Raw genomic sequence first — 23,040 nt, 5'->3', positions numbered from 1 at the left:
AGTTCTCATTTTTCATATATAATCAAATTCTTTCCGTACAGAACTAAATTTCTAATATCCAAATATATGGGAGATAGTTGAGATCATAATAGCGAGTTCTAGTCCAAACATGTAATAAAATATAAGGGGCAATAAAAATTAATTGATACAATGCATAAAAGGGGCTAAAATCAAGAGAAATACTGGAATTCCCTTGGCCAATTTTTATAGGGGAAGACTTCTTTCGCATTCCTCCGAAGTCTCCAAACTCCATTAAATGAACTCTGAGCAAAACATCTGCCGCGTGACATGAAACATTTATTCCAGCAATGTCTATATCTTTGAAGTGGCCCATCAAAATACATCCTTGTCTTGGTCCATGTCTTCTCATGTGGGGATTAAACAATAAATTAAATTGGCTCTTAAGTCTAGATAGATCTTAGAGATGATGATAACCTAACAGAAGAATGTTTTATTATTTTTGAAAAAATTAAAATCTTAGAAGTGTCTTATAATTTTTTACTTAAGGGTATTAAGGTCATTTGCTCATCTATGCAGTAACTGATTATAAACAAAATAATGCTACAGTCTTTCTTCTAATAAGTAAAATATAAGGGGTTAATGTTTAAGCATTTTACTATGTTTTTAGTTTTATATCTCAAAAATAGGAACAAAGGTGTTAGGTTAAAAGAAACCCCTGAGATTTACTGATCTCAGTGTTATTGTAAGTAGCAGAGTGATCTTATATCTCAGATTTATACTTAAAAAAATATATAAAAAATAATTAAATAATTAAAAAAAAAAAACCCCACTACGTGTGACTCTCATAGAATCATTATTATAATTGATGTTAACAGAATATTCTTTTAATGTACGTAAATAAAATATATTTTATCGTACTATGTTATTGCACATGATATTGGAAAGCTTTCGAATTAATTTTAATAATTATATAAGGGTAAAATAGTCTTTAAATTTTAATTATATTTTAATTATGATTAATTAGATTTTACTTACGAAGTGATGTTGTTAAAATAGAATAATAATTTCAGTAGTAATTAATCTTTAAAACTATAAAAAGTTTCAGTGACAATTATATAAAAGTTTCTTATTTAATCCCATCTTTGTATCTCGTGAGCAAACGTAACGCACAGCTTAAGTTTTAAGTACAGAAGGTTTCATATAATTAGATCAAATAACAGAGGGTAAAGTATAATTTCTAGAGATTCCGCTCTCGGCTCTCGGCTCTCGGCTCTCGGCTCTCTCTCGCACTTCTTCTTCCCCGTTTCATTTGCTAAGAAACCGTACTCGGTATTGAATCGCGAATCGCCTCTTTTATGTCTCAGCATGACCTCTACAAGCAAGCTCAAATCCGTCGATTTTAGGTATGAACCGTTGATCCTTCTTTGCCCTCAGTAGAAATGTTGCTTCCTTCTCTGTTTCTCGGGCGGAGAAGTGGTAGTTTGCGAGTTGGGATTTTCTTGTACTTGGGTTTCCTTTCCGTTTCTTTGGCAATATTTGCAGTTTTGGTTCAGGTGAATGTTGCATTGGAGAATTTGGAAGTGAGCCATGGTTGAATTGGGGCTTCGGTTTGCATCAGGGGATACGTGAGTTATGTGCTGGTCTATGTGTAACTTCCAAAGACTTTTGTTTATATACACTTCATCTTGTGTTCTAATCTGGATTCAAGTTACAATTGACAATGTGTGAACTGTTTTGGATGGAATGAGTTTTGTAGGCTGAAATGTCAGGTTAAGCCTAATCCAGAGTCTAAAAGTACTACATTCCAATCTTTTTCTATAATTTGACAGCAGATTGGGAGGAGATTTCTTAATAGGTCGATGTACATCTTCCTGGAAGTACTATTCTTGGTGCCTTACTGCCTTTATAGCTGGATAAGTTCATTTTATGGGGCATCGCTTTTCTTTTATGTAACTGTCGTGGCAGCACCTTTCCATGATGTGTTTGTTGGTCTCCTGTTTTCTACATTCACTTGATTTTGTGAGATAAATTTCCTTAGATGGATTTATAAGTATATGAAATACCAATCAAATCATAATAAGCATATTAAACAACCAAAATAGTTGGACCTTAAGGTCTTCTTAGTTCTTATGCTTCCTCTAGTCCAGTAATTATCTTGCATCTAGCATTGGCATCGCCAATTGCATCTGATTTGATCCATTTAAATATTTAATAGTTCGTTATGTTCTTGCAACATTTGGTAAATCCTTAGCTTTGTTGGATGGCACATACATGATAATTTTGTCACTATTATTGACTGATATCTGTCTTCTACAATTTGAATGATTACTTGACAGTGAGTTATCCACATCTATAGTCATTTGATAGCAGTTCAGTGGGGGCATTCTGATGTGCAGATTGCCAGATTCTAGTATAAGGTAAAGTCCATGACATATTCTATTGTAAGAAGGTCGTCCTGATACCTCTTTGGTCTTGTTAGCTTTTGTTTCATGTCTTTTTCTTCCATATGATTGCTTATGCATCACATGCATCGTCCCACTATGAGTTGACAAGTATAGTGTGTCTTACTCGAATTCAATAAGCAGTAGCATATCTAATTTGTAAGCATATGTTTGTGCATGTGTGAGTGTCTATGTATCTGCTTGATTTTAAGATTAAGATTTCAAAACCGGAGTTATAACATATCCACTCACGTACATATTCCTACGAAGATTAACTTCTTAGTTGTCCATGCTAAAAGTTAAGGTGCAAACACAACTTCTTTACCTTACTTTAAGCCGATAGAGATACTTCAATCACATGCTTTATTATTTCTGTCCAGTTAACAAAGACTGAAAGCAATATAGTGAAAAATATCTAATGACATGATTACTAGGCTGGAGTCACCACCATGCCAAAGTTAAATTTCAGAAGGATTTATTATGACTGATTGCCCACAATTTCCAACTCAGAAAAAATAACTCAATCCCACAAACCTTTGTTTTTAACACAAAACACACCTCACAATGCGTAGAAGAATGCTGCAATAGCAGCTCCAAGTGTGCCCATGAAACCCAGCACTACTGAAGAAGCCTCATTTGGTGGAGGGGGAGGTGAAGTGGATGGTGTAATTTCTACCATTCCTGAAGGTGTTGGAGGAGAAGAAGAATATGGAGAAGGAGAAGGTGCTGAGCTTGGCCGTTTGCTCCGGTCTGCCATAACCACAACATGCAACTTCTCATTCTTTTCGCAGTTGTCTTTGTTTCCACTGATAAAGTAGAATGGTCCTGATGTTGTGAAAGTGAATACTGTGTTCCCATCGTTGAATTGGTCAATAAATGATGATGTATCACAGCTATTGTAAGACTTGACATCAACTAGTAGCACGGAGTCCTTGTCAGGTAAGTAACTGAACGCTGCAACATCAAAAAAAGGTTGGCACAAGCTTTGTAGAGAAAATGGAGAAACTCAATTTCGCAACTTCCTTTAATTGCATTACAGTGCACAGCCTACCATTTTATCATTTACAAGTTTTAAGCTTTGCATTTTCAAGTTTCTACGCAAGCATGGTGAGATAGATGTAACTAAACAACAGTATAATTTGTTCAGGTCAAGTTATAGCCTTCTAGATTAGGCTTGAAGTAGACATTCTCTACTGCAATGTAGGCTGAGGGTGTTTTGGTAAATGTCTATACATATATGTAGTTAGCTTTCTCAAAACCCAAAATCAAATTCTGTTTGATTGGCTTACTGTAATGTGCTTTTTTGCTTATAAAAGAGAACTTGACGACATAGTGCTTGATTTGTAAATTCTGGAAACATATGGTGCGAAACAAAGTTGTCTGATTAATTTCTAGAAGAAAATTGCTTTTTCCTTATGAAGCATTATCTACTATATCTTACCTTCTCAGAACTTGCATATGTAGAAGTTTAATGCAAATTTACAAATCAAGCTTACCTAGGGTGTCACCGACTTGAAAACGGTGCTTCTCTGCCCACTGGTTGTAGGACATCGAGTCAGGGACATCCCATTTGCCTGATCCTCCAACTTTGAATTCAGTTGCAACAGCAACAGTTGCTAGGAGAACAAGGCACAACAAGATCAAGCCTGAATACTTTGCCATTGTGGGGGTGAAGAGAGTCGCTAGTCTAGAACTTGTTCAGGTTGTAGCAAGCTCTAATATGGTGTTGGATATTTATAAGGACTCATCCAAAACCTTCCTTCTCTTCTGAGTTCACTTTTTGGTTTGCATATCTTACTTAATGGAGCAAAGTATTTAGCACTTTCTGTTCTGGGCATGCTCTTTTTTATGTACTATTCCATCTTCTTTGCATCTTTTGTGGCTCTCTCAAAGTTATACTTTGCTTGCTGCCTTCAGAATATTCATATCTTGTGAATAGGGTTATACCAGCAAGCAAGGTTCAGATGAACTTGATGTCTGAGCTGTGCCATCTCAGAATGTGCTCCACTCCTCTTGTATGTCCATGCAATCTATTTGCCATTTCATTTACTCATTCATCAACAAATATATCGTACTTGATACTTCTTGCAGCTGCATGAATGTGATCCATTTAAGATCACTTATTCCCAAGAATGGCTGATTTAGAAGCTTATAATTACTAGTATAATTTGTACCGGGTTTGCAAGAATTGAATCATGCATGGATCGGTCTTGGAGAACAGGAGAAGCAGGATATGATCATTTTGTTACTATCTAATGAAGGAAATCTTTCTTTGCATTTGTTAAATCATCTACTGTATTGCGTTCTGATCTAACGTAAATATGGAACAATTGTAATATCTAAAATCAGTAACCATTTTCACAAGTTGGCCCTTAATTTGCTTTTATTCTTTTAGTGAAATATGTTAAAATATGTTACTGCATACATTCAAATCCTAAACATAAATGATATCTGCAGTTAGATCGATGCTGATTGAGTTTGAACTAGAAACCACTCTAGCTCTTCACTAAAGTATATGGGTTTATCCTACCGTTATCCAAACACAAAAGTTAGATGACGATATAAGAGGTTTTTAGGAATGAGTAGGTTCTGCTTAAGGAATTTCTTGTACAGATGCATTTTTTGGCTTGGCCAAGAAAGAAAGTGTCTAATTCTTTACGGCGAACCATTTGAAATGTGAAGGACAAAATAATAGAGATTCTCTTCCGAAATGAATAAGTAAATTTTTTATTATATGAAATTATGCATGAGAAATACCAGTTCTAGCCTTTTTCTTTTTTTTCTTATTGTGATATTAACTCTCAAAAGGATGGCAATGTTTGAATGAATTTGACTGCAGGACATCAAATAGCTATCTTTGAACTGCAGTAAGAACTGCTACTACTTTTGAAGACAAAGACACTTATATCACACGACACAAGGGTTGACGCGTGCAACTTGAACACCTCAAGCAGGATCACCTTCCCCTCAATCCTCGACGAAGATGTGAAGTTCAACGACCCAGCTGGGCTGAGGATATCCGGTAAAAAGTAAATGCTGCGGATCACCTTCGTCACCTGAATATCCACCGAACTCAAGATCGTCTCCGTCGAACGTGAGTCGACCGTGCCTTCTTCGACCTGCGCCTGCCCGACCAACTCTCCATGGTAGAAGATCAAAGTTGTTGCATTATGATACCTAAAACCAGCGTAGTTGGGGTTCTTGATGACGATTTCAACGCCGAGAGTTACGTTCAACGCGAAGGTGGAGGGGTTGAATTCAAAATGCTCAAGGTTAACCGGAGTCGCAACGACTTGGGGTTGCTTCTGTTTGAAGACTGTGAAGTATAAGGTCACAAATGTGACTATGAGGAGAAGGATGAGAATGGCTGTGATGAAGCAGCAGATCTTGAGACATTTTCTCTTCATTGTTGATACTGATGATCACATACTGATGCTCTTATAATATATAAATGAAGGCCAGAGAGAAGCGCCGAGTATGGATTGATGTGTTTCTTTCTTTAACGCTTTTTTAATAGGAATTGGGGAAGCGTCGTGTAGTTGGATGGTTGTGTAGGAAGATGAAAGCAAGGCGTGAGGTCAAAAGAGAGCTGAGGATGGTTTAGTTTCCTATGTAGGTTTCATTGTATTATGCGTTTGTATTGTGCTCTGCGCTGGTTAATGCTATAGCTATGCTGCTTGAGAATCTACTGAATTTTAATGAAACTAACATTAACGTTAACAAAAGAGCAACATAATATTAAAAAAACTGGGAAGTGGGAAGCAGGCATGAAACCTTTAGACCCCACAGACGTCGTCACCTAACACTTGGAAAGACGAAACCAAACTTAGGAGACCAAAGTTATCACCTCAAAGACCTTCAGTAAACGCCACTCCCGTCCCCTTCAACCAAGCACCACCCTGGATCAAGCTAGCCACCGTGAAGCGCTTCGCCACCGCCGGATCGGTGATCACGTTATACCCGGGCCACTTCACCCGGCCGGCGGTCCCAGCCCCGGGGCCCCGGTTCTGGTACTCCCCGTAGAACAAAGTCTTCAGCGCGAACTCCCCGTCCCACTCCAACCACCCCTTCGGGTCGACGTGATCTTCTATCGTTGACTGCAGGAAGACGGTCCTCGAGTACGCCTTCCACGGCCGCCCGAGGTACGTCGGGAACTGCTTCTTGACAGGGGCGAGGTCGGCGGAGGGGGTGACGTGGCAGCTCTGGATGGAGGTGCCGGTGTTCTGGTTGGGGTCCTCGCGGCCCTGGGCGGTGACGAGGTTCTTCTGCTTGTCCATGGGGCGGCGGGCGACGAGGTCGCAGTTCTGGAAGACCACGGCGGCGTTGCCGAAGATGAAGTCGACGGTGCCGGAGATGGAGCTGTCGCGGTAGAACTGGCGGAGGGAGTGGGCGTAGAGGGTGTCCTGGTAGCCGTCGAGGCGGCAACGGTTGATGGCGGAGCGGTCGGCGCCGACGCGGAGGGCCACCGCCTGGTGCTTCTGCGGGCCGGCGGTATTCTCGATCTTGAGGTCTTGGAGGATTAGCCCGTCGCCGACGGCAGCTGCATGCATGAATTGGGTTTCAATTAAACAGTGACGAAGTGAATTATTTGTACGCATGTATACATTTTTGTAGGAGGTATCATGATTTGAATATAAATTATTTACAAACTGAGCCTAAAAATAAGCTGGGTCCATATATCAAGTGAAATAGAAAGTATATAAGAATTAAATTTTAAAGTAAACAAAAATTAGTTTAATATCATATCAACTATTTAAACTATGTTGATAAAAGTATATAAGAATTAAATTTTGACGTTCCATTTGGTTTGTTAATTGCCATTCTAAATGCAACGGATGAAAAATAAAATGTTTTATAGAGATAGTGTTAATTACTCGAATTGACTTACACGATATTATATATTATATATCCTTTAAATTTTTCTACACAATTTCATTACTATTATTAGCTAATTAATAGAAGAAAAAGGTAAAAGTACTCATGACTAAGATAAGAAGTATGTAAAGTAGAATAAAGGTATTAAAATGTCTTAATTTTGGTTGCTTATTAGCTTTAAAGTGCGTCAAAGAGAAAACAAGGATTTAAAGTTATCTATGCAGAACTTCACAAATATCGACCATTTGGAGTGGTATATAAATAAACAACCCATAAATCAATAAAAGCCCGGGCCGGAGATGGATTAATAAATGGGCCGAACTTGGGCCCACATGTTTGTCGTTCTACGGCGTGATCATCTCCCTCTCCATAACGAGGTAATAAATTGGATTTAGATCTAACCCTCTGTTAAGCTAAACTCACGTGAGTTTAAGTTGGCCCAGAATTTTATTTTTTAAAATATCTTTAGTACAATATATGGTTTATTTTTAGAAAATTTGAATCATAAAATAAATTATTATGTAGAAATATATATATATATATATATATATATATTCCAGATTTCTGTATATTTAAAAGTGATATAAGAATCTTCAGGCCGCCTACTAAACTTGACCTAGTAGATAAATACTAATATATCCTGACAACTCCAAGACAAACTCATTTAAACCCTCGTAGCTCTTAACGAATATTATATATACCTACAAGCATGTGAAAATTAGTGCAAGTTGACAGGCGATTTTATTGGCACCAGTAACTCGATCCACTTGGAGAAGAACAAATCTTGGATCTTTTCTCTCTCTATATATATAGTAAAGAGTGCAGAGAGCTAGGATAGATCTAGGTCTTTTTACTTTCGGAAAGTTTCAAAATATCATAATAATTATTATCTTCCTCAAAATATGATAACTGCCTTGGACTCTTCACTTAGATCATCCTAACCACAGTTAGGATGATCTTACTATTTTACTCTTATATAAATTATTTAAAACGATTATAAAACTATATAATGATTCTGAAATGATAGTAAAATAAGAGTATTTTAATTATATATTTATTTATTTTTGGTTCCATCCAAAGCTAACTATAAGGACATGACCAGGTTATATAGTCCATTAGCCATGTGATCTGCTCTAAAGATTTCCTAACTTCAATGCTCGCTGTCGGATAAGGAGATCTTTGGATATTAGAGCAATATCTTACATCCGACCATGACATCCACCTACCTAGATTATTATCCAACGTTCCCATACTCGTTTGTGGTTTTCTAAATTAAACTTCTTTCTATAAGCTAGCATTTATTCTGATCGAATCTTATCTAATCCTGATCTCGAAAGTCATTTCACCAATGGTAGCTTAACCCGCAATCCCATGGCATCTCACTTCTAGTCTGGATTCCCTACATCCCAAGCTACAGGAATTTCCAACAGGACGTGCAAGTGGGCAGCTGAGGTAACGAGGGAGTGCTATAAAATATCTCCCAGAAGCAAAAGTTCCCGTAAAATGAGCAGAAACTACCGTTAAAAAGTTTTTTGTTTGATATATCCTACCTTAGCTATAGCCTACTAGCTACCACGGTTGCATGCAATCCAAGTATATTACTTTTTTTAGAAAGTGGAAGCATTCAATTGGATCACTTACCTAAAGTGGCCGAGTTGAAGGTGGTGGACCCGTCCACCACGTTGAGGCTCCCCGAGATCACCGTCGAGTCCATGCCGTCTCCGACAATCATCACGTTCGTCTTCTTCTTCCCCAGGCTCACATTTTCTTTGTACACCCCCTTTTTCACGTAAATTACGTATCGCTTCGTGCCCTTATCCGGCGCCGAGTCCACCCCTTCCTGCACCTTCTTGAACTTGCCGCTCCCGTCCGCCGCCACCACCACGTCGGCCTTGATGTCCTTCGCGCTGGTAGCTTCTAGAAGCTTCCTGTCGTGGTGGGAGACCCAGGAAGGGAAGCTTAGTACCAGGTTCGCCACGTCATCGTCGTCGTGGGAAGGGTTACCGCCGCCGGCGGTGAGGACGGCGAGGGCGGCGCTGGCGAGGGACTTGAGGGGCGCCACGCTGGCGTGCAGGGCCGCGCCGGCGCCGTCGAGGCACGTGGCGTAGTTGGTCAGCGCGGCGCTCGTCCACGTGCGGGCGTCGGCGATGGATGACGTGGCGGAGGCGGCGAGGAGGCGGTCGCGGGAGAGGTCGAGCAGCTGGGCGCAGTCGGCGAGGGCCGACTGCTGACGTGGGTCGCTGACCCGGAGGCGGAGGTCAACTGCCGCAGCGGCGGCGGCGTTGATCTCGGCTACGGACCTGTCGGCGATGGCGCGGAAGACGTCGAGCGGGGTGGGTTTAAGGGGTGCCGACGTGGAGGCCAGGAGGAGGGCGTCGGAGACGATGACGTTGCAAGACGATGGGTTAGGGGAGGTGGCGCACAGATGGGAGGGCTGGGATGGGTTGGTGGTGGAGAAATGGATGGTGATGAGGGTGGTGAGCGAGATGATGGTGGCTAAGGAGAGGGTGAATAGAAAAGCTTTGCATGGGAGCGAGGTTTTTTTATTAGTGGGGGAAGAGAGGAAGGGCTCATGGGATGGAGCCATGGTGATCGAGGATATGTAAGAGTGCTTTGAGCTTCAATGGATCGAGTTAATATTAGGGGGGTCTATTTATAGAGGGATGAAAGGGGGAGAAGGGAACAACATTGGCTCTTGTGTTTGTATGTGTCGGTGGAACTTTAATTAGCTTTTGACGATGAGACCATGTCATTAATTTGATCTACTTTACTTAAACTAGCTAGTGCCAAGGCCAATTTACTTTGTCACTCCTATAATAAATGCAAGCCAAAATGTTGTAACTTTGAATTTAATTCCGAGCTAGGTCTCAAACATACTTCCTTTTTCTTGAATACATTATGAACTCTTAAGCTAATTATAGTTATGCGGATATAATACTTGTAGAAAATCTACTAACTATTAATCTCAATGTCCGAGAGAGATTTAAACTCATAGTTTCTATCATAAACTGATACAATCTGACCACATTAAGCTGCAGTGATGATCTTCTCGATTGGCTGGTAAGCATCACGTTTTGTGTGTGAGAGTTGTGCTATGGGCAGGAGATGAAATTAAGAGGTGATCATAATATATAATGTGTATAATGTCATGGAACTATTGGTACTATAATCTTATGGGACTCGGATTAGATTAACTATTCAAGATTCCCTAACCTCGTGCCTATGCTGTATGAATCTAGATACGATGCATGAAATATTGCAATTAATTCGTTCTCTAGTCATATGGAGAATTAAATATAGTTTGCTGGGACCTGATCTAATAGATCAATTTGACACATTTAATATGGGTGATCAATAGATGGATAAGGATAAGGACAAGTTGTATATATATATGCAACGTGAGATAGAATATCTCATAGTCAGTTCTCTATTTCTACTGGACCCAATGGAGAAAATTTAGCCTCGAATGCTGGATAAGAACACAAGAATCACATGACAATTAAAAACAAATCAATGAGATTCAGATTAAAGTACTTGGATAAAAGTAATTATGGGAAGACAAATGATGGATTACTCTATTCTAATATGATATTGGCAATCCTTCTCACATAGGAAAACGTGAGCTCAGTTGGATTACTCTAGATCTATTCTAATATGATATTGTTAGTCATCTTTCTTTTTTAAACACATAATATTCTAATCTGAAATCTGGATACGTGTTGGCTAACTATTGAAGGGCAAATTGTTTGGTTCTATCGTTCTGTGATAAAGACTAGTGTTTTTTTGGATTAACTAAGAGTTCGTGCAAGTTACATTTATTTAATTACTCATTGTACATGGAAGATAAATGTATTAAAGGTGCTATCAGATAGTCTCCCTTATAGTAAATCTTATTGGTTCTTTTTGGATCAGCTCTCATGTTTGGTGGTTTTGTTTTTCTGCAACATAACATGTATACTTTTTCATCTTTATATTAGGACTCTTTTATTTTGGCATATTCACTAGTTGCTACTATATTATTTGTCATACATTACTATGAAATGCATAACCACTATATTGCTCTTGCATTATCTTTACATAGCTACTGTATTATTATATGTTGTCATGCACTGTCACACACTACTATATATTAATTTGTATCTATAAGTTCGTATTTATTATATAGCCACTTTATTATTATGCACTAATATGTATTGGTTTGTATTTGTAAGTCTACATTTGTTCTTAATATAGATATGCAGGATATTTAAGATCATATTTCTAATAAAGAGTAATATCATTTAAGAAAAATACTATTTATTATCAATATAAGTTCAAAGGTATTTACATTATTTGATTAAAACCATCACTAATTTCTATAAATTTTATTATTCTTTAATTTTTTAATATAAATTTTATATCACATCAAGTATAATTATTATTTTTTATATTAATATTAAACTAAATATTATAATAGCTTATATTAATATTAGCTCTCTTCTTTTAGTATTAAAATTTAGAATAGTTATGCTTATTTAAACATATATTTTAAAAATAAGATCAATTCTAGAATAAATATTTCTCTATATTATTTTTAAAAATGAGGTCTTTATTTCAAGAGTAACTATTCTTATGTTCATTTATATTTAAGGACATAATAATTACCTTTGATATAATATATAATAAAGAGAAAAAATTAGAAAAAAAGAAGATGTTCTATTCTTTTATAAAGGTGTCATGAATATCATTTAATTTGGTATAAAATAGGTGGATGGAATGTATATAAGGACAGATTAGTAACTATATTAGTATATAATATGAAATGTAATTTTGATATATAATATTTGTATTATAGAATGATGGTCATTACGATATATATATATATCCGGTATTTAGAATAAGAAGTTGTATTATAAAATAAGAAAAAAGTGAGGGGCTAATACAAAGTTTACCATTTCACTTTACCCGCCGGAAAAAAGATTTGCTAAATCTAATATGACCCCAACTAAGGTACGGCGCGCGACGCAATCCAGTGCCTCTCAAATCAACAAATGCCATGATTGGGTTCGGCTTGACGCTTAAATAAAAGTGTCCGCTGTTTGGTGCTTCGCAGCAAGACCCTCTTTCCCTTGATCGTTGTTACCCGCCATCACTGCGAGAACGGCTAAGCCATCACGAACGTGGTTAGATCCCATTGGAGACAGCGGATTCTGTCCTCCTCCTTCTGCCACGTGTAAAGGACCACTGTACCCAAGACCCAATGGTAGCGACTTGGTCTTCCTTTTTTATTTTCATTTCTTTCTGTATGAAAACCAACTCCCTCACTCCTGGTCACAAGTTTTTCTCTCCTCCCTTGGGGATTGTTTACTTCCAAATCCAAGGTATGCTTTCCCTTTCCCTTCCCTCTGTTCTCTGTTACCGGCTATTTTTGTTACTTCCTCATGTGGGTCTTGCTTGTTATGTCCTCCATGTTTCTCGCTCTTGTTTTTGTTCATCTTATTCGGACTATTTCTAATGTCTTCTTTATCCTAGTTGTCTCTTTTAGTGGAAAAAATGACTAGATTTGTTCAATCTTGTCACTAGATCTATAGGTTTCTTGCTCTGCCAAGTAATTTGAATGCCAATAACTTTTAGCAGTTCATGATGTATTTTATTTGCCTCTCTTATCTATATTGAGTTGAATTTGTGGATGGAATTGTTGTCCTGTAGGTGAAATAGATCCTTATATGAATAGTTGTTGTGTGAAAAGGGAAAAATGAGGTTATTAATAGCTATTGCTTCGTGGATTATGCTACATTTATCATGAGGCTATAAGATTGTTTGTTTCTCGAAACTTTTCCATCTTTCCAAATCCATATTCACATGGATTATGCTTCTTATATAAACTTCTTTCCGTTTTGCAGGTTTTCAGTCAAATTAGAACGATGGCGCAGCTCGCAGAGAATCTGTACTTACTAATGCTTTATTAATCTGGAATCAAAACCAATGGAAGGGGTAAAGAAGTTTTCTTCTGGTTATCACCTTGGGCCACCCTGGTCTTTTAGGGGCAGGCAAGGCTTTGCCACTTTTTCCTTCCTAAGAAGGGCTACCCATTTGATTTGAATGAGCTTTTTCCTAGTTAATAACCATATATATTTTATCTAGTGCATTGTACCAGCTGCATTTAGTGAAAGCAGAGACTGCTCGAGCTTTCATTCCAAAGGAGTACAAGCTTGTTGAAGCCTTTGGGTATTGAATCATAACAATTAAAGACTAAAGAGTTTCTACAAACTTGCAGATTTATTATAATTGCAACTCATATGCTTCTGTTTGCAGGTATACACTCGGTGGTTTGTTCCTTGCTGAGTATGATGACAGCCCGGCAGGAAAGTTTGACGAGGTGAATAATACTGGTTTTCAGTTGAAAGTTTGTCTATTTATCTTTTTCACACAAAAAAAGTATTTTAATTCCTGTCTTAGGTGCATATATTGTATCTTAACATTGCATTCTATTTAGTATAGCTGCTCTAATGGCTTCTACTAATCTGCTGGCCTCTCTATTATTTCAGCTTGTGGTGATCGCTGGCATTGTATGGAACCCTCCAACTTCATGCGCGTAACATTATTTTACTTATCCTTTAGCTGCACAACATGACAAATACCTCTTTAGTTTTATAACAGCTGTTACTTTTTGTTCTATCGTGTAAAGTTTTGATAGTAATATGTATCTCCATTTTTTAATTTTTTTTTCTATAGGTGGGCCGCTAGAGTACTTGTAAGTAGTCATGAAGCTTGCTGGCATGGCCGAAAGGTGTAACTATCATTTCATTTATGAATCATCTAGATCTGTTTTCTTCCCCTTTTGTCTGATTAAATTCACCATCATTCTTCTAGGAAATAGGGCTCCCAAGCCATGTTGCCATATTCTCAAAGGTATTCCAAATGAACTGTACACTTTTCTGATGAAATAAAATTTGGTTCTGATTGCAAAGATCTATATTGAGTACATCATTGTTACTGAGCAGTTGGTTCAACAACTTGCATACTAATTTCCAAGAATTGTGACGCTATGTTGTGCACTATGTCAGACATTTTTTTTCCCTTAGCTTTACATGTTAAAATCTGTAACAGACACAATAATGCTTTAAGCAGCATCTTTTCTTTTTCTCGATGTCTTCTTCAATATTCAATTGAGATGTTTTATAAGTTAAAATTTAAATTGTAGAATCTAATTTTTGTGGTGCTTGTCACAATCTGGCATATTGTGATGTGCTATGTGAGTGATCTTTAAAGAAGCAAAGACACGTGGAAACTATGAAGAAACAATTCAGTAGATGCAGTAGCTTTCTGAGTATGCTTGGTATGAACTCAACTTACAGCAAGCAAGAGGAGCATAGCGAGATCGAAATAACAGAGATTAAAGGATCGTCTCAGATGTCCTTATGTAACATCAGTTTGCCGTTTTCTGGTAAGTGAACTCTGCTGATCTATCAAAATTCAACAAGTTGGATTATTAAGTTCTGTTTGCCAATTTCAAAATGTTGGTCTTTTTTTTTTTTGTAGAACCACTTGATATGTTCTCTGAATATCTAATGCAAATAATAATCTAGAGTCCAAACTAATGTTTTTTAAAGTAGAACTATGTCTTAGAATTTTGAGTTCTTGTCCGACTTCTATACTTGTCGTGTGTTTATGATGGCAGTGCCAAAATCAAACAAGAGTGACACATGGATGGGTCCTAGGATCAGAATGTCCCTTCCAAGCTTCAGGTTAGTCTGATGGAGACAACAAATCTGCTTTTTAAAATCTTTTAACATGGGGATTTAACTTGTATTCTCTGAAATTTCAGTGGCCGAACTGAACACAATCCACACCTTCTTAAGTATTCTTGCCAGATAGAATGCAGGTATTGTCCAAAATATCTATATGATATAGGTACTTGTTGTAGTCTCTAATTTTATGCTCAAGGTAAGTGCAAAAACCACACCCTAGTTGTCTTGTGTGATTATCCAAGACCAACTATATTAGAAATTTCTGATTGAAAATGAATCTCCTTGCTAAAGTCTTCACTACAGTTGTATTCAGTGAACCTTCACTACATTTTGAGCAGAAAACTTATGATTTGGTTTCTGGTGTTGATCAATCTGGACTTCGAACTTTGTTCTCAAATGTTTCTTTTGCTAAGCAGCAGGCAGTTCCCGATGCTGTCTCAATTAACCTTTCCTAAACCAACTTTGCTGTTGATTATGAATCTTAATACTCTGATTCTTTAGGAGTGTGGTATGATAATCTTATGCTGTTTGAGGTTTCCACATCATCTACAACTTTTCACTACTGGGATTACAAGTGATCAATAGATTGTGCAGAATTATCGCAGGATGAAGTGTCGCTAATTGAACAATTCCTTTTTGATGGTTTACCAAAGTGGTGCAATTAGGAGATTATAATGGTACTAAATGATTAAATATATCTTCCTTTTGTCTTTCGTAGACCAATCAGTTTGAATATATCTTCCTTTTATCTTCAGTAGACCAATTGAGTTAATTATCTGCAAAGAATTTTCAGGAAAGAAAAAAGATTTTCTAAGTATCCATTTCCATTGCTAAGTACTACAAAGGTGTTTGTACATCTTAAAGAACCTTTTCATATTAATTGCGTCATCTGAATTAGATTAAATCTGTGCAGGGTAAGAGCAGTAAAGGCTGCTAAAGTATCGAATTCGAGGATGAGTGACCCCCATGAAAGTTCTCGAGACAATAACACTGATTGCAATCTAGATACCAGTCCATTAGCTGAAGATGATGCATGGAAGAGAAGCATTTCCATCTTACTGTCAAAGCCCATCTTAGCTCTGGAATTCAACCTTCTAAAGATGCAGGTAGGAGCTCCAAGAATAGTGGTTCCAGGATCAAAGAGTCGAGTTACATATGCAAATGCTAGCTAAGAATAATTAGTAGATGTGCTTGGGAAATTTGTAATTTATTTTTGTAGATAGAATGTACCATTTACAAGCCCACGGCAAAATTAGGCTTGGTACATTCATGTCATCAAATCGTAACCATAGCTTTGATGTTATTAACTATAAGGTTTGTTATGATGTTTAAAGAGTGATTTGCCTATGCCATCAACTTGAGTTAATTATGTCGAAAAATTAACTTAAACCCCCAAAATCTAATCTGACCTAGCAACAGCAACAATGCAAATTGTGATGCTTATTTTGACCAAAAATATTAGAGAGAGCAAAAGGAAAAGAAAAGAAAAACAATCACCTCCCTTTCCATTACAGCACGAAAATTAAAATCCTCACGAATCGAGGAGCTATCGAATCACCCATAATTGAGCCGGAATATGTCATTCTGCACGAAGAAGCTTCCCTGCTGCGTTGGAATCAGCTGAAACATCTGCATCGGAAATGCCAAAAATTATATACATTTTCTTTTCCTTTGCTAAGTATCTCTTATGAAAGAATTAATTCCTCCTGTGGAGAGAGAGAGAGAGAAAAAGCACCTGACTGAATTTGAGCTGGTGCTCCTCGCCGAGAAGTTGGAGATTGCCGCTAACAAAAACAATTATGCCGCCGGCGAATGCCGATGGCTGGCAGTCGATCGTGGAGGCGGAGTGCTTGCATTGCCCGATCGGCAACTGCGTGAGTTTCCGCCCTATGTCGTCGGCGCCGATGAATTTCTCACCTTCGAAGGAGAGCATGGAGGTGTGGCCGTACAGCGAGGCCAGGGCGGCGCGGCTTGTGTCGAAGAGGTGGTAGTAGTGGTCTACAAAGGCCTTGGCCACCATTTCAAGTTGGTCTCCTGCGTCCATCTTCTCCTCCTTGCGATCCATTAATTGCCTCCCCCTCAAATTTTATTTGTTACACAATTTTGTATAAGCTTCAAAGAACGTTACTAGCTTTGCATGGGAAGTGCAGCAAATGGCTTGTAATATAGAGGTATGGATGCACAATAATTAACTTTGATGCTAAGAAACTGGGGTGCATGTTACATTGTTGGTGTTTAATCTTCTTCTTTTTTTTCTCGCTCTTAGACCATAGTTTTCAATATTATTACTAAAAAGGGTTTTTGCATGTATAACCTTAGAGAATCTCAAATTATTTTTATTCTAGTTTTCATATATATATATATTTTTAAAAGTAAAAACCTGAAGGGTATTAATAGAATAGAAACACTACATGTGAAAAAAGCGTTTCTAGGCTTCAACAATGGCAGTACTGTAAATAGTTGGGATCATAAAGGGTATTACAGGAAGCACGTAAAAGGAACGCTCTTCCTTTTGGAGGATGCACGCAAAGAATCCACAGGATAAGCCAAGTAAAAGCCGATCAATATACATGAAAAGTTTTATTTACACTCTTCTTTTCCTCGAACAACACCCCCCCCGAAGTGCTTCTACTACTTTCCAGGACGTAAAGAGTGATGAGTGCATCTACAAAAACTGGGGGTGGGTTTAGGATCTCAAAGGAAAAAAGAAACTGCAACCAAGAGTGAGACGGCGCCGACTTTAGCGAAAAGCACTAGATTCCTTCTCGTTTCATTATACTTTGTTGAGGAGCACTCGGCCGACCATTCCAATAAAGGGGTCCACTGATTCATTCATTGGCAAGCACTTGTCCTGGAATAATGTCCCAAGTATACATATCTAAGGGTGCTGACGTGTAATTATAATGGGAATAGCAAGAATTTAGGGTTCTTTTTAATTAACAAAATAAAAATCAACAGAGAATTTGGAATTCATAATTTTCTTTTCTATAGGTAAAGATTCAGTGGATGTGGGGAGTTTTCTCTCTTATAGCTAAAAGATTTATTGGGTTAGACTCGGACCTCTCTTAAAAAGGATTGGGCTTAGAATTTGGCTCGACCCGAACCCAAATGGGCCTAACACGCAGCTTTATTCAAAAATCTATATTCTTTGAGATAAAAACTAGCACCACACAACGGAGCTAATTATACAATATAAAGAAAACTTCGAGGGATCCCAAGAAGTAATTCTTTATATGCCCAATTCTCGGAGTGCTAATATTCGTAGTTCAAGAGTATTTGCTGGCAATGTCCATGAGGCACTGGCAGAGCTCCTTAGGTGCAGATAGCATTGGCATATGATCAGCTGCTTTAATAGTCTTCACCTCTTTCACAGGGTAATTCTCGATCATCCACCGTTGGTGCTGCTCCGGTATCGTGAGATCTTGCTCGCAGACTATGTACGCCCTATCCACCGAGCCGTATCGGTCGCTGGTGAATGGCGGTCGGTTTAGCAGCTCGTAGCGGAACCTCGATGTAGCCCTAACTAAGGTTTTTGCCAGTGTGAGATCCTACAGAACACAGTGATGCATGTAATTCGTGGAATATATATACGTTAATACAGCATTAAAGTAGGTATTCCATTAGTACCAGTACTGTATACATATATATATACCTCGGGTGGGCAGAGCTGATAGAGTTTTAATTCCAAGAACTGAGGGCCAAATAATATGGAAGATAGACGCTTCTCTTCGTCGCCGTAGAATTTGATTTGAGTGTCCATCAAATCTGACGGTGGTTTCTCAAAACGTTTGATGCATGAAATAAGCCTCAAGTCAGTTCATATATATATAAGCCTCAAATCAGTCAATTTTTTTTAAAAAATAAATAAATAAGAGAGTAAAGTTTTTTTCGTAAAATTCTAAAAACTATACTCATCCGGCATATGACGTACCTTAAAACAAACATATGACGGCGCCGCCGTACAATCCGGCATGGACGCCGCCAGAAAGACGGCCGCCGCAACCTTCTCCGGAAACATCTCCGCCGCTAAAGCGATGTTCATTCCCCCCAAGCTATGCCCTACCAATATGACCCTCTCGTCGGCCGGGAGAGACTCCACAATTTCCAGCAACGGCTTCGAGTAGTCGGCGAACGTCGGCACGTCCTCGAGCCGCCTCTCATCTATCCCGGCGGCGGCGAGGTCGGGCACCGTGACGCGGTAGCCGGCCGACGTGAGCAGCGTCGATAACTTGTACCAACACCAGGCTCCATGACATGCTCCGTGAACAAGAATTATGTGGTTGCAGGTCTTCTTTTTTGATCCATCATCCTCCATCTTATCCTTTCCAGTTACATTCTACTCTTTCTAGTTTTTATAATGGATTTCTAAGCAGCTCGATGATGAGATGGGAGTAGTTGGAAGTCAATTGGTAGAAGTTAGTCTATGTTGATGGCTACTTGTTTAATATGGAAGTTGGTGAGTCATTTGGCTATAAATTAAATATAAATTGAATAGTTGGCAGAGTGGTTAAACCGTCACACACAAAAAGGTTTGCATCATTGATGTTAACCAATTTCAATAAAAATTTACTTGGGAGACTCGATCAATAGGCATATCTACGAATTTAATCTAATTTCTACCGTAGAGATGCCTATTTACGAATTTAATCCAACTTCCACCGTAGGAGGAGGTGAGGAATAAGAAAGAAAAGAAGAAGAAGAAGAAGAAGAAGAAGAAGAAGAAGAAGAAGAAGAAAAAGAATTTAATTATATCTGCAGGCTTTACAGTCAAGATAGATTAGGCCACTCTTATTCGATCCAAATAGTTATTTATCGGACCATTGGGTCGGCCTCGGCCCTCAGGCCTCTTTAAAAGGATTCCTCTTGGAATTTAGCTCGCAATAAATCCAGCTGAAGAAACAAACTTTACTCAAAAGCTTTTTCCTACTCTTCTTTGAGATAAAGCCAAACGTAATCCATACACAGCTAATGCAATAGAGTTGATAACATAATACATCAGAAGAAGACAGTGGAAGTATTAAATATTCTTTTAAAGTTTTGGCCAGTATGATATCCTACAATACATATTGATGCATGTAATTTGTTAAAGTATGTACGTTAGTACGGCATTGAAGTAAGTAGTGAATTAGTAGCAGCATATACCTCAGGTGGGGAGAGCTGATAGAGTCTCAATTCCAAGAACTGAGTGCCAAATAGCATAGAATTAGTTGGAGGTTTCTCCTCTCCACTGTAGGATTTTAATTGAGTGTCCATCGGTTCTGAATGCGGAGTCTGGAAACAATTTGATGGATGGATTAAGACTTAGGATTCATATCAATGCAGTGCCAAGATTTAGCCACCATTCATTCATTTGTAGAACAATTTTTTTTTCTTATTCTAGAATTCAACTTTTTATTTTAAGATAATAAGCTAAACATTAATTATAATAATCCTATTTTAAAATATAAAATATTATTTACTAAAATTATATCTCATACTATACACTAACCTAATTACTGATTTATCCTTGATATATATTCAACCAACTTACTTTATATCAAATTAAAAGATATTTATGATAGTTTTATGAAAAGTAAAATATATTGGCTAGACATTGAAAGATGATAGGAGTGTGACGTTTAAATAAACTATAGGATTGTTTTACATATTTACCTTCTAAATTTCATATTCACATGTACACCCTTCATAACCTATAGGTTTTGCATAGATACATTTTCAAATGACATTTGATAATCATGAATTAAAAACTTACTAATGTAAAGACAACATGACATAGATACCCTTAATTGAAAGAAAAATACAATAAGGGTAATATTTCTATTTTTTTATAGTTAGACTAATATAATATTATGAGAGGAGTATGCAAGAGACAATATAAGGCATAACTTCATCCATATGCTTCTCTTTATTGAGATGAAATCAGCATCATACAATTGAGCCTATGCGGCAAGGGTGATAAATAATACATGGAAAGGTGGTGGATATGTAGATTATAACAATAATAAGAAACTTTCTACGGACTTTCTAAGGGACCCTAAGAATAATTCACCATAACTCTAAGAAGAAATAACATTCTTGGCTCAAGAATACTTACTAGCGATCTCCATGAGACACTGGCATAGCTCCTTCGGTGTGGATATCATTGCCATATGATCAGCCGCTTCAATTGTCTTCACCTCTTTCACAGAGTAGTTCTCGATCATCCACCGTTGGTGTTGCTCCGGTATCGTAAGGTCTTGCCCGCAGACTATGTACACTCTATCCACCGAACTGTATCGGCCGGCGGTAAACGGCTGTTGGCTTCGCAGGTCATCGAGAAAAATTGACGTAACCCTAATTAAGGTTTTCGCCAGTGTGAGATCCTACAATATATTGATGTACGTACGTACGTACGTGAGTTGTGAATTACGTACATTTGGTACAAGTAGCATTGCAGTAATTAAGTGGTACGTTCATTGTGACTACTGCTGCTGCTGCTGCTACTACTATATATCTATATATACCTCAGGTGGGGAGAGTTGATACACTCCCAATGCTAAGAACTGGGGGCCAGGTAGCAAGGAAGCTGGACGTCTCTCCTCGGCACCGTACGTTTTGAATTGAGTGTCCATCCATGTCGACGCCGGGGCCTCAAAAAGCTTCATGCATGATTGGATGAATAAGGAAAGTCAGTTCGCATCAACGCACACTTTTGTGTCATTCTAGACATACTGTGAAGCTTTTTTTAAGAGTTTTTGACCACACTAGTCCTATTTTATATTTAATTTATTTAAATAGATCAGTATCTCCTAGATAAAACGATGAAATGTTTAACGTTTTTAATGTTACAGTAAAATGCTGAAAATTTTACATTATTATTATTAAAAAATATTTAAAATTTAAGTATTTTTTCATACTAATCTGTTAAGAGGAGTTAAGTGTCAGAATGAGCTAAATTAAAATACTAAAGAGTTTAGCATTTTTCTTAAGATTTTAAATCCTACCTTTTAATAATAAGTCTAAGGAACAGCCTTTTTTGATCAATTAAATTTAGATCAGAGATAATTTTGTCAAAAGCTCATTTAATTACTGTGTTATCGCGGAATGAATTCAGTTTTTAATTTTTCTTTTCTTAAAGCCGTAGACTTAAATTTCCTTTTGAATTTTTAAACACAAACAGCAGCTCTTCGATCGACATAAGCTTTTTTTTCACTTGATTACAATTGTATACGTTAAGACATGCTTTGATATAAATGCCCTTTTTTGACCCCTTTAGATGATGAGAAAAAGAACACATGAGATAGGACTAAAGCTTGGTGATATAGAGAGATCAGGTATGCCGTAATGTCCCAATTATGAAAATCCATCATAAATAATATAATCCAAATGATGTCAAAATCCCCAATTGGTATCACATCTTCGTCTTGCCATAATGGCCATGTTGCATATACTATATATAGAGATCAGGTATTACCTTATCAATGACATAAGACGGCGGAGTGGTACAATCCGGCAGGAACGCAGTCAAATAGACGGCGGCCGCAATCTTCTCCGGAAACATCTCCGCCGCTAAAGCAATGCTCATTCCCCCGAAGCTATGCCCAACCAACATGACCCTCTCGTCGGCCGGGAGAGACTCTACAATTTCCAGCAATGGCTTCGAGTAGTCGGCGAACGTCAGCACGTCTTCGAGCCGCCTCTCATCGATGCCGGCGGCGGCGAGGTCGGGCATTGTGACGCGGTAGCCGGCCGACGTCTAACTTGTACCAACACCAGGCTCCATGAGATGCTCCATGAACAAGAATTATGTGGTTGCAGGTCTTCTTTTTTGATCCATCATCCTTCATCTTGTTTGTTTCCAATTACATACAAACTCTTTTTTTAGATGGGAGTAATATATTTATAAGCAGCTCAATGCTAAGATAAGATTATGGCTAAGATTTGATACGGAGTTTGTAACTTAATTGGCTAGCTAGATTTTAGTACCGTTGGATAGATCATGTCGCCGGTTTGGTCTGATTTTAGTTTTTGTCGGTGTATTTTAAATTTATGCA

The 23,040-nt window shown here is 37.9% G+C and overlaps 6 protein-coding genes and 1 long non-coding RNA gene across 10 annotated transcripts; 2 read left to right on the top strand and 5 right to left on the bottom strand.

Annotated features, from left to right (window-relative positions):
* The first annotated feature begins 1,190 nt into the window (after positions 1 to 1,190).
* On the top strand, positions 1,191 to 5,378 carry LOC140758840 (uncharacterized). Of its 2 annotated transcripts, none has more exons than XR_012104162.1 (3): positions 1,191 to 2,378; positions 4,342 to 4,417; positions 5,242 to 5,378. It is a non-coding gene; the product is annotated as an uncharacterized lncRNA (long non-coding RNA). The 2 variants fall into 2 exon arrangements; XR_012104163.1 differs by having other exon boundaries at positions 4,320 to 4,417.
* Positions 2,749 to 4,127, bottom strand: LOC140758839 (early nodulin-like protein 9). The gene is made up of 2 exons (XM_073095176.1): positions 3,899 to 4,127; positions 2,749 to 3,356 (listed from the first exon to the last, which is right to left on the bottom strand). Exons 1-2 carry the CDS (start codon positions 4,062 to 4,064, stop codon positions 2,962 to 2,964), a joined length of 561 nt encoding a protein of 186 aa, XP_072951277.1. The 5' UTR covers positions 4,065 to 4,127; the 3' UTR covers positions 2,749 to 2,961.
* A 713-nt stretch (positions 5,379 to 6,091) lies between the features above and the next one.
* On the bottom strand, positions 6,092 to 9,917 carry LOC140758838 (pectinesterase-like). Its single transcript, XM_073095175.1, has 2 exons — positions 8,919 to 9,917; positions 6,092 to 6,942 (listed from the first exon to the last, which is right to left on the bottom strand). Exons 1-2 carry the CDS (start codon positions 9,862 to 9,864, stop codon positions 6,251 to 6,253), a joined length of 1,638 nt encoding a protein of 545 aa, XP_072951276.1. The 5' UTR covers positions 9,865 to 9,917; the 3' UTR covers positions 6,092 to 6,250.
* A 2,645-nt stretch (positions 9,918 to 12,562) lies between these two features.
* On the top strand, positions 12,563 to 16,354 carry LOC140759027 (protein NEOXANTHIN-DEFICIENT 1). Of its 2 annotated transcripts, none has more exons than XM_073095476.1 (11): positions 12,563 to 12,637; positions 13,160 to 13,306; positions 13,401 to 13,484; positions 13,572 to 13,635; positions 13,805 to 13,851; positions 13,992 to 14,046; positions 14,130 to 14,168; positions 14,529 to 14,703; positions 14,938 to 15,004; positions 15,085 to 15,141; positions 15,921 to 16,354. In XM_073095476.1, the coding sequence occupies exons 2-11, from the start codon at positions 13,242 to 13,244 to the stop codon at positions 16,177 to 16,179; spliced, it is 912 nt and encodes a 303-aa protein (XP_072951577.1). In that variant the 5' UTR covers positions 12,563 to 12,637; positions 13,160 to 13,241; the 3' UTR covers positions 16,180 to 16,354. The 2 variants fall into 2 exon arrangements, with proteins under 2 accessions (XP_072951577.1, XP_072951578.1); XM_073095477.1 differs by lacking the exon at positions 12,563 to 12,637 and adding an exon at positions 13,101 to 13,111 and having other exon boundaries at positions 13,158 to 13,306.
* A 58-nt stretch (positions 16,355 to 16,412) lies between these two features.
* Positions 16,413 to 17,195, bottom strand: LOC140759028 (nuclear transport factor 2B-like). The gene is made up of 2 exons (XM_073095478.1): positions 16,743 to 17,195; positions 16,413 to 16,636 (listed from the first exon to the last, which is right to left on the bottom strand). The coding sequence occupies exons 1-2, from the start codon at positions 17,070 to 17,072 to the stop codon at positions 16,562 to 16,564; spliced, it is 405 nt and encodes a 134-aa protein (XP_072951579.1). The 5' UTR covers positions 17,073 to 17,195; the 3' UTR covers positions 16,413 to 16,561.
* An 899-nt stretch (positions 17,196 to 18,094) lies between these two features.
* On the bottom strand, positions 18,095 to 19,374 carry LOC140759620 (salicylic acid-binding protein 2-like). Its single transcript, XM_073096229.1, has 3 exons — positions 18,939 to 19,374; positions 18,660 to 18,785; positions 18,095 to 18,555 (listed from the first exon to the last, which is right to left on the bottom strand). Exons 1-3 carry the CDS (start codon positions 19,320 to 19,322, stop codon positions 18,274 to 18,276), a joined length of 792 nt encoding a protein of 263 aa, XP_072952330.1. The 5' UTR covers positions 19,323 to 19,374; the 3' UTR covers positions 18,095 to 18,273.
* A 358-nt stretch (positions 19,375 to 19,732) lies between these two features.
* On the bottom strand, positions 19,733 to 22,841 carry LOC140759621 (salicylic acid-binding protein 2-like). Of its 2 annotated transcripts, XM_073096230.1 has the most exons (4): positions 22,461 to 22,841; positions 21,511 to 21,645; positions 21,102 to 21,369; positions 19,733 to 20,278 (listed from the first exon to the last, which is right to left on the bottom strand). In XM_073096230.1, the coding sequence occupies exons 1-4, from the start codon at positions 22,716 to 22,718 to the stop codon at positions 20,211 to 20,213; spliced, it is 729 nt and encodes a 242-aa protein (XP_072952331.1). In that variant the 5' UTR covers positions 22,719 to 22,841; the 3' UTR covers positions 19,733 to 20,210. The 2 variants fall into 2 exon arrangements, with proteins under 2 accessions (XP_072952331.1, XP_072952332.1); XM_073096231.1 differs by lacking the exon at positions 19,733 to 20,278 and having other exon boundaries at positions 21,170 to 21,340.
* Positions 22,842 to 23,040: the final 199 nt, after the last annotated feature.

This window comes from Typha angustifolia, chromosome 4 (assembly GCF_048772165.1).
Source record: "Typha angustifolia cultivar Huaian chromosome 4, ASM4877216v1, whole genome shotgun sequence".
NCBI classification, from domain to species: domain Eukaryota; kingdom Viridiplantae; phylum Streptophyta; class Magnoliopsida; order Poales; family Typhaceae; genus Typha; species Typha angustifolia.
The sequence above is the reverse complement of the archived record's forward strand: the minus strand, read 5'-3'. Positions and strand labels throughout refer to the sequence as shown.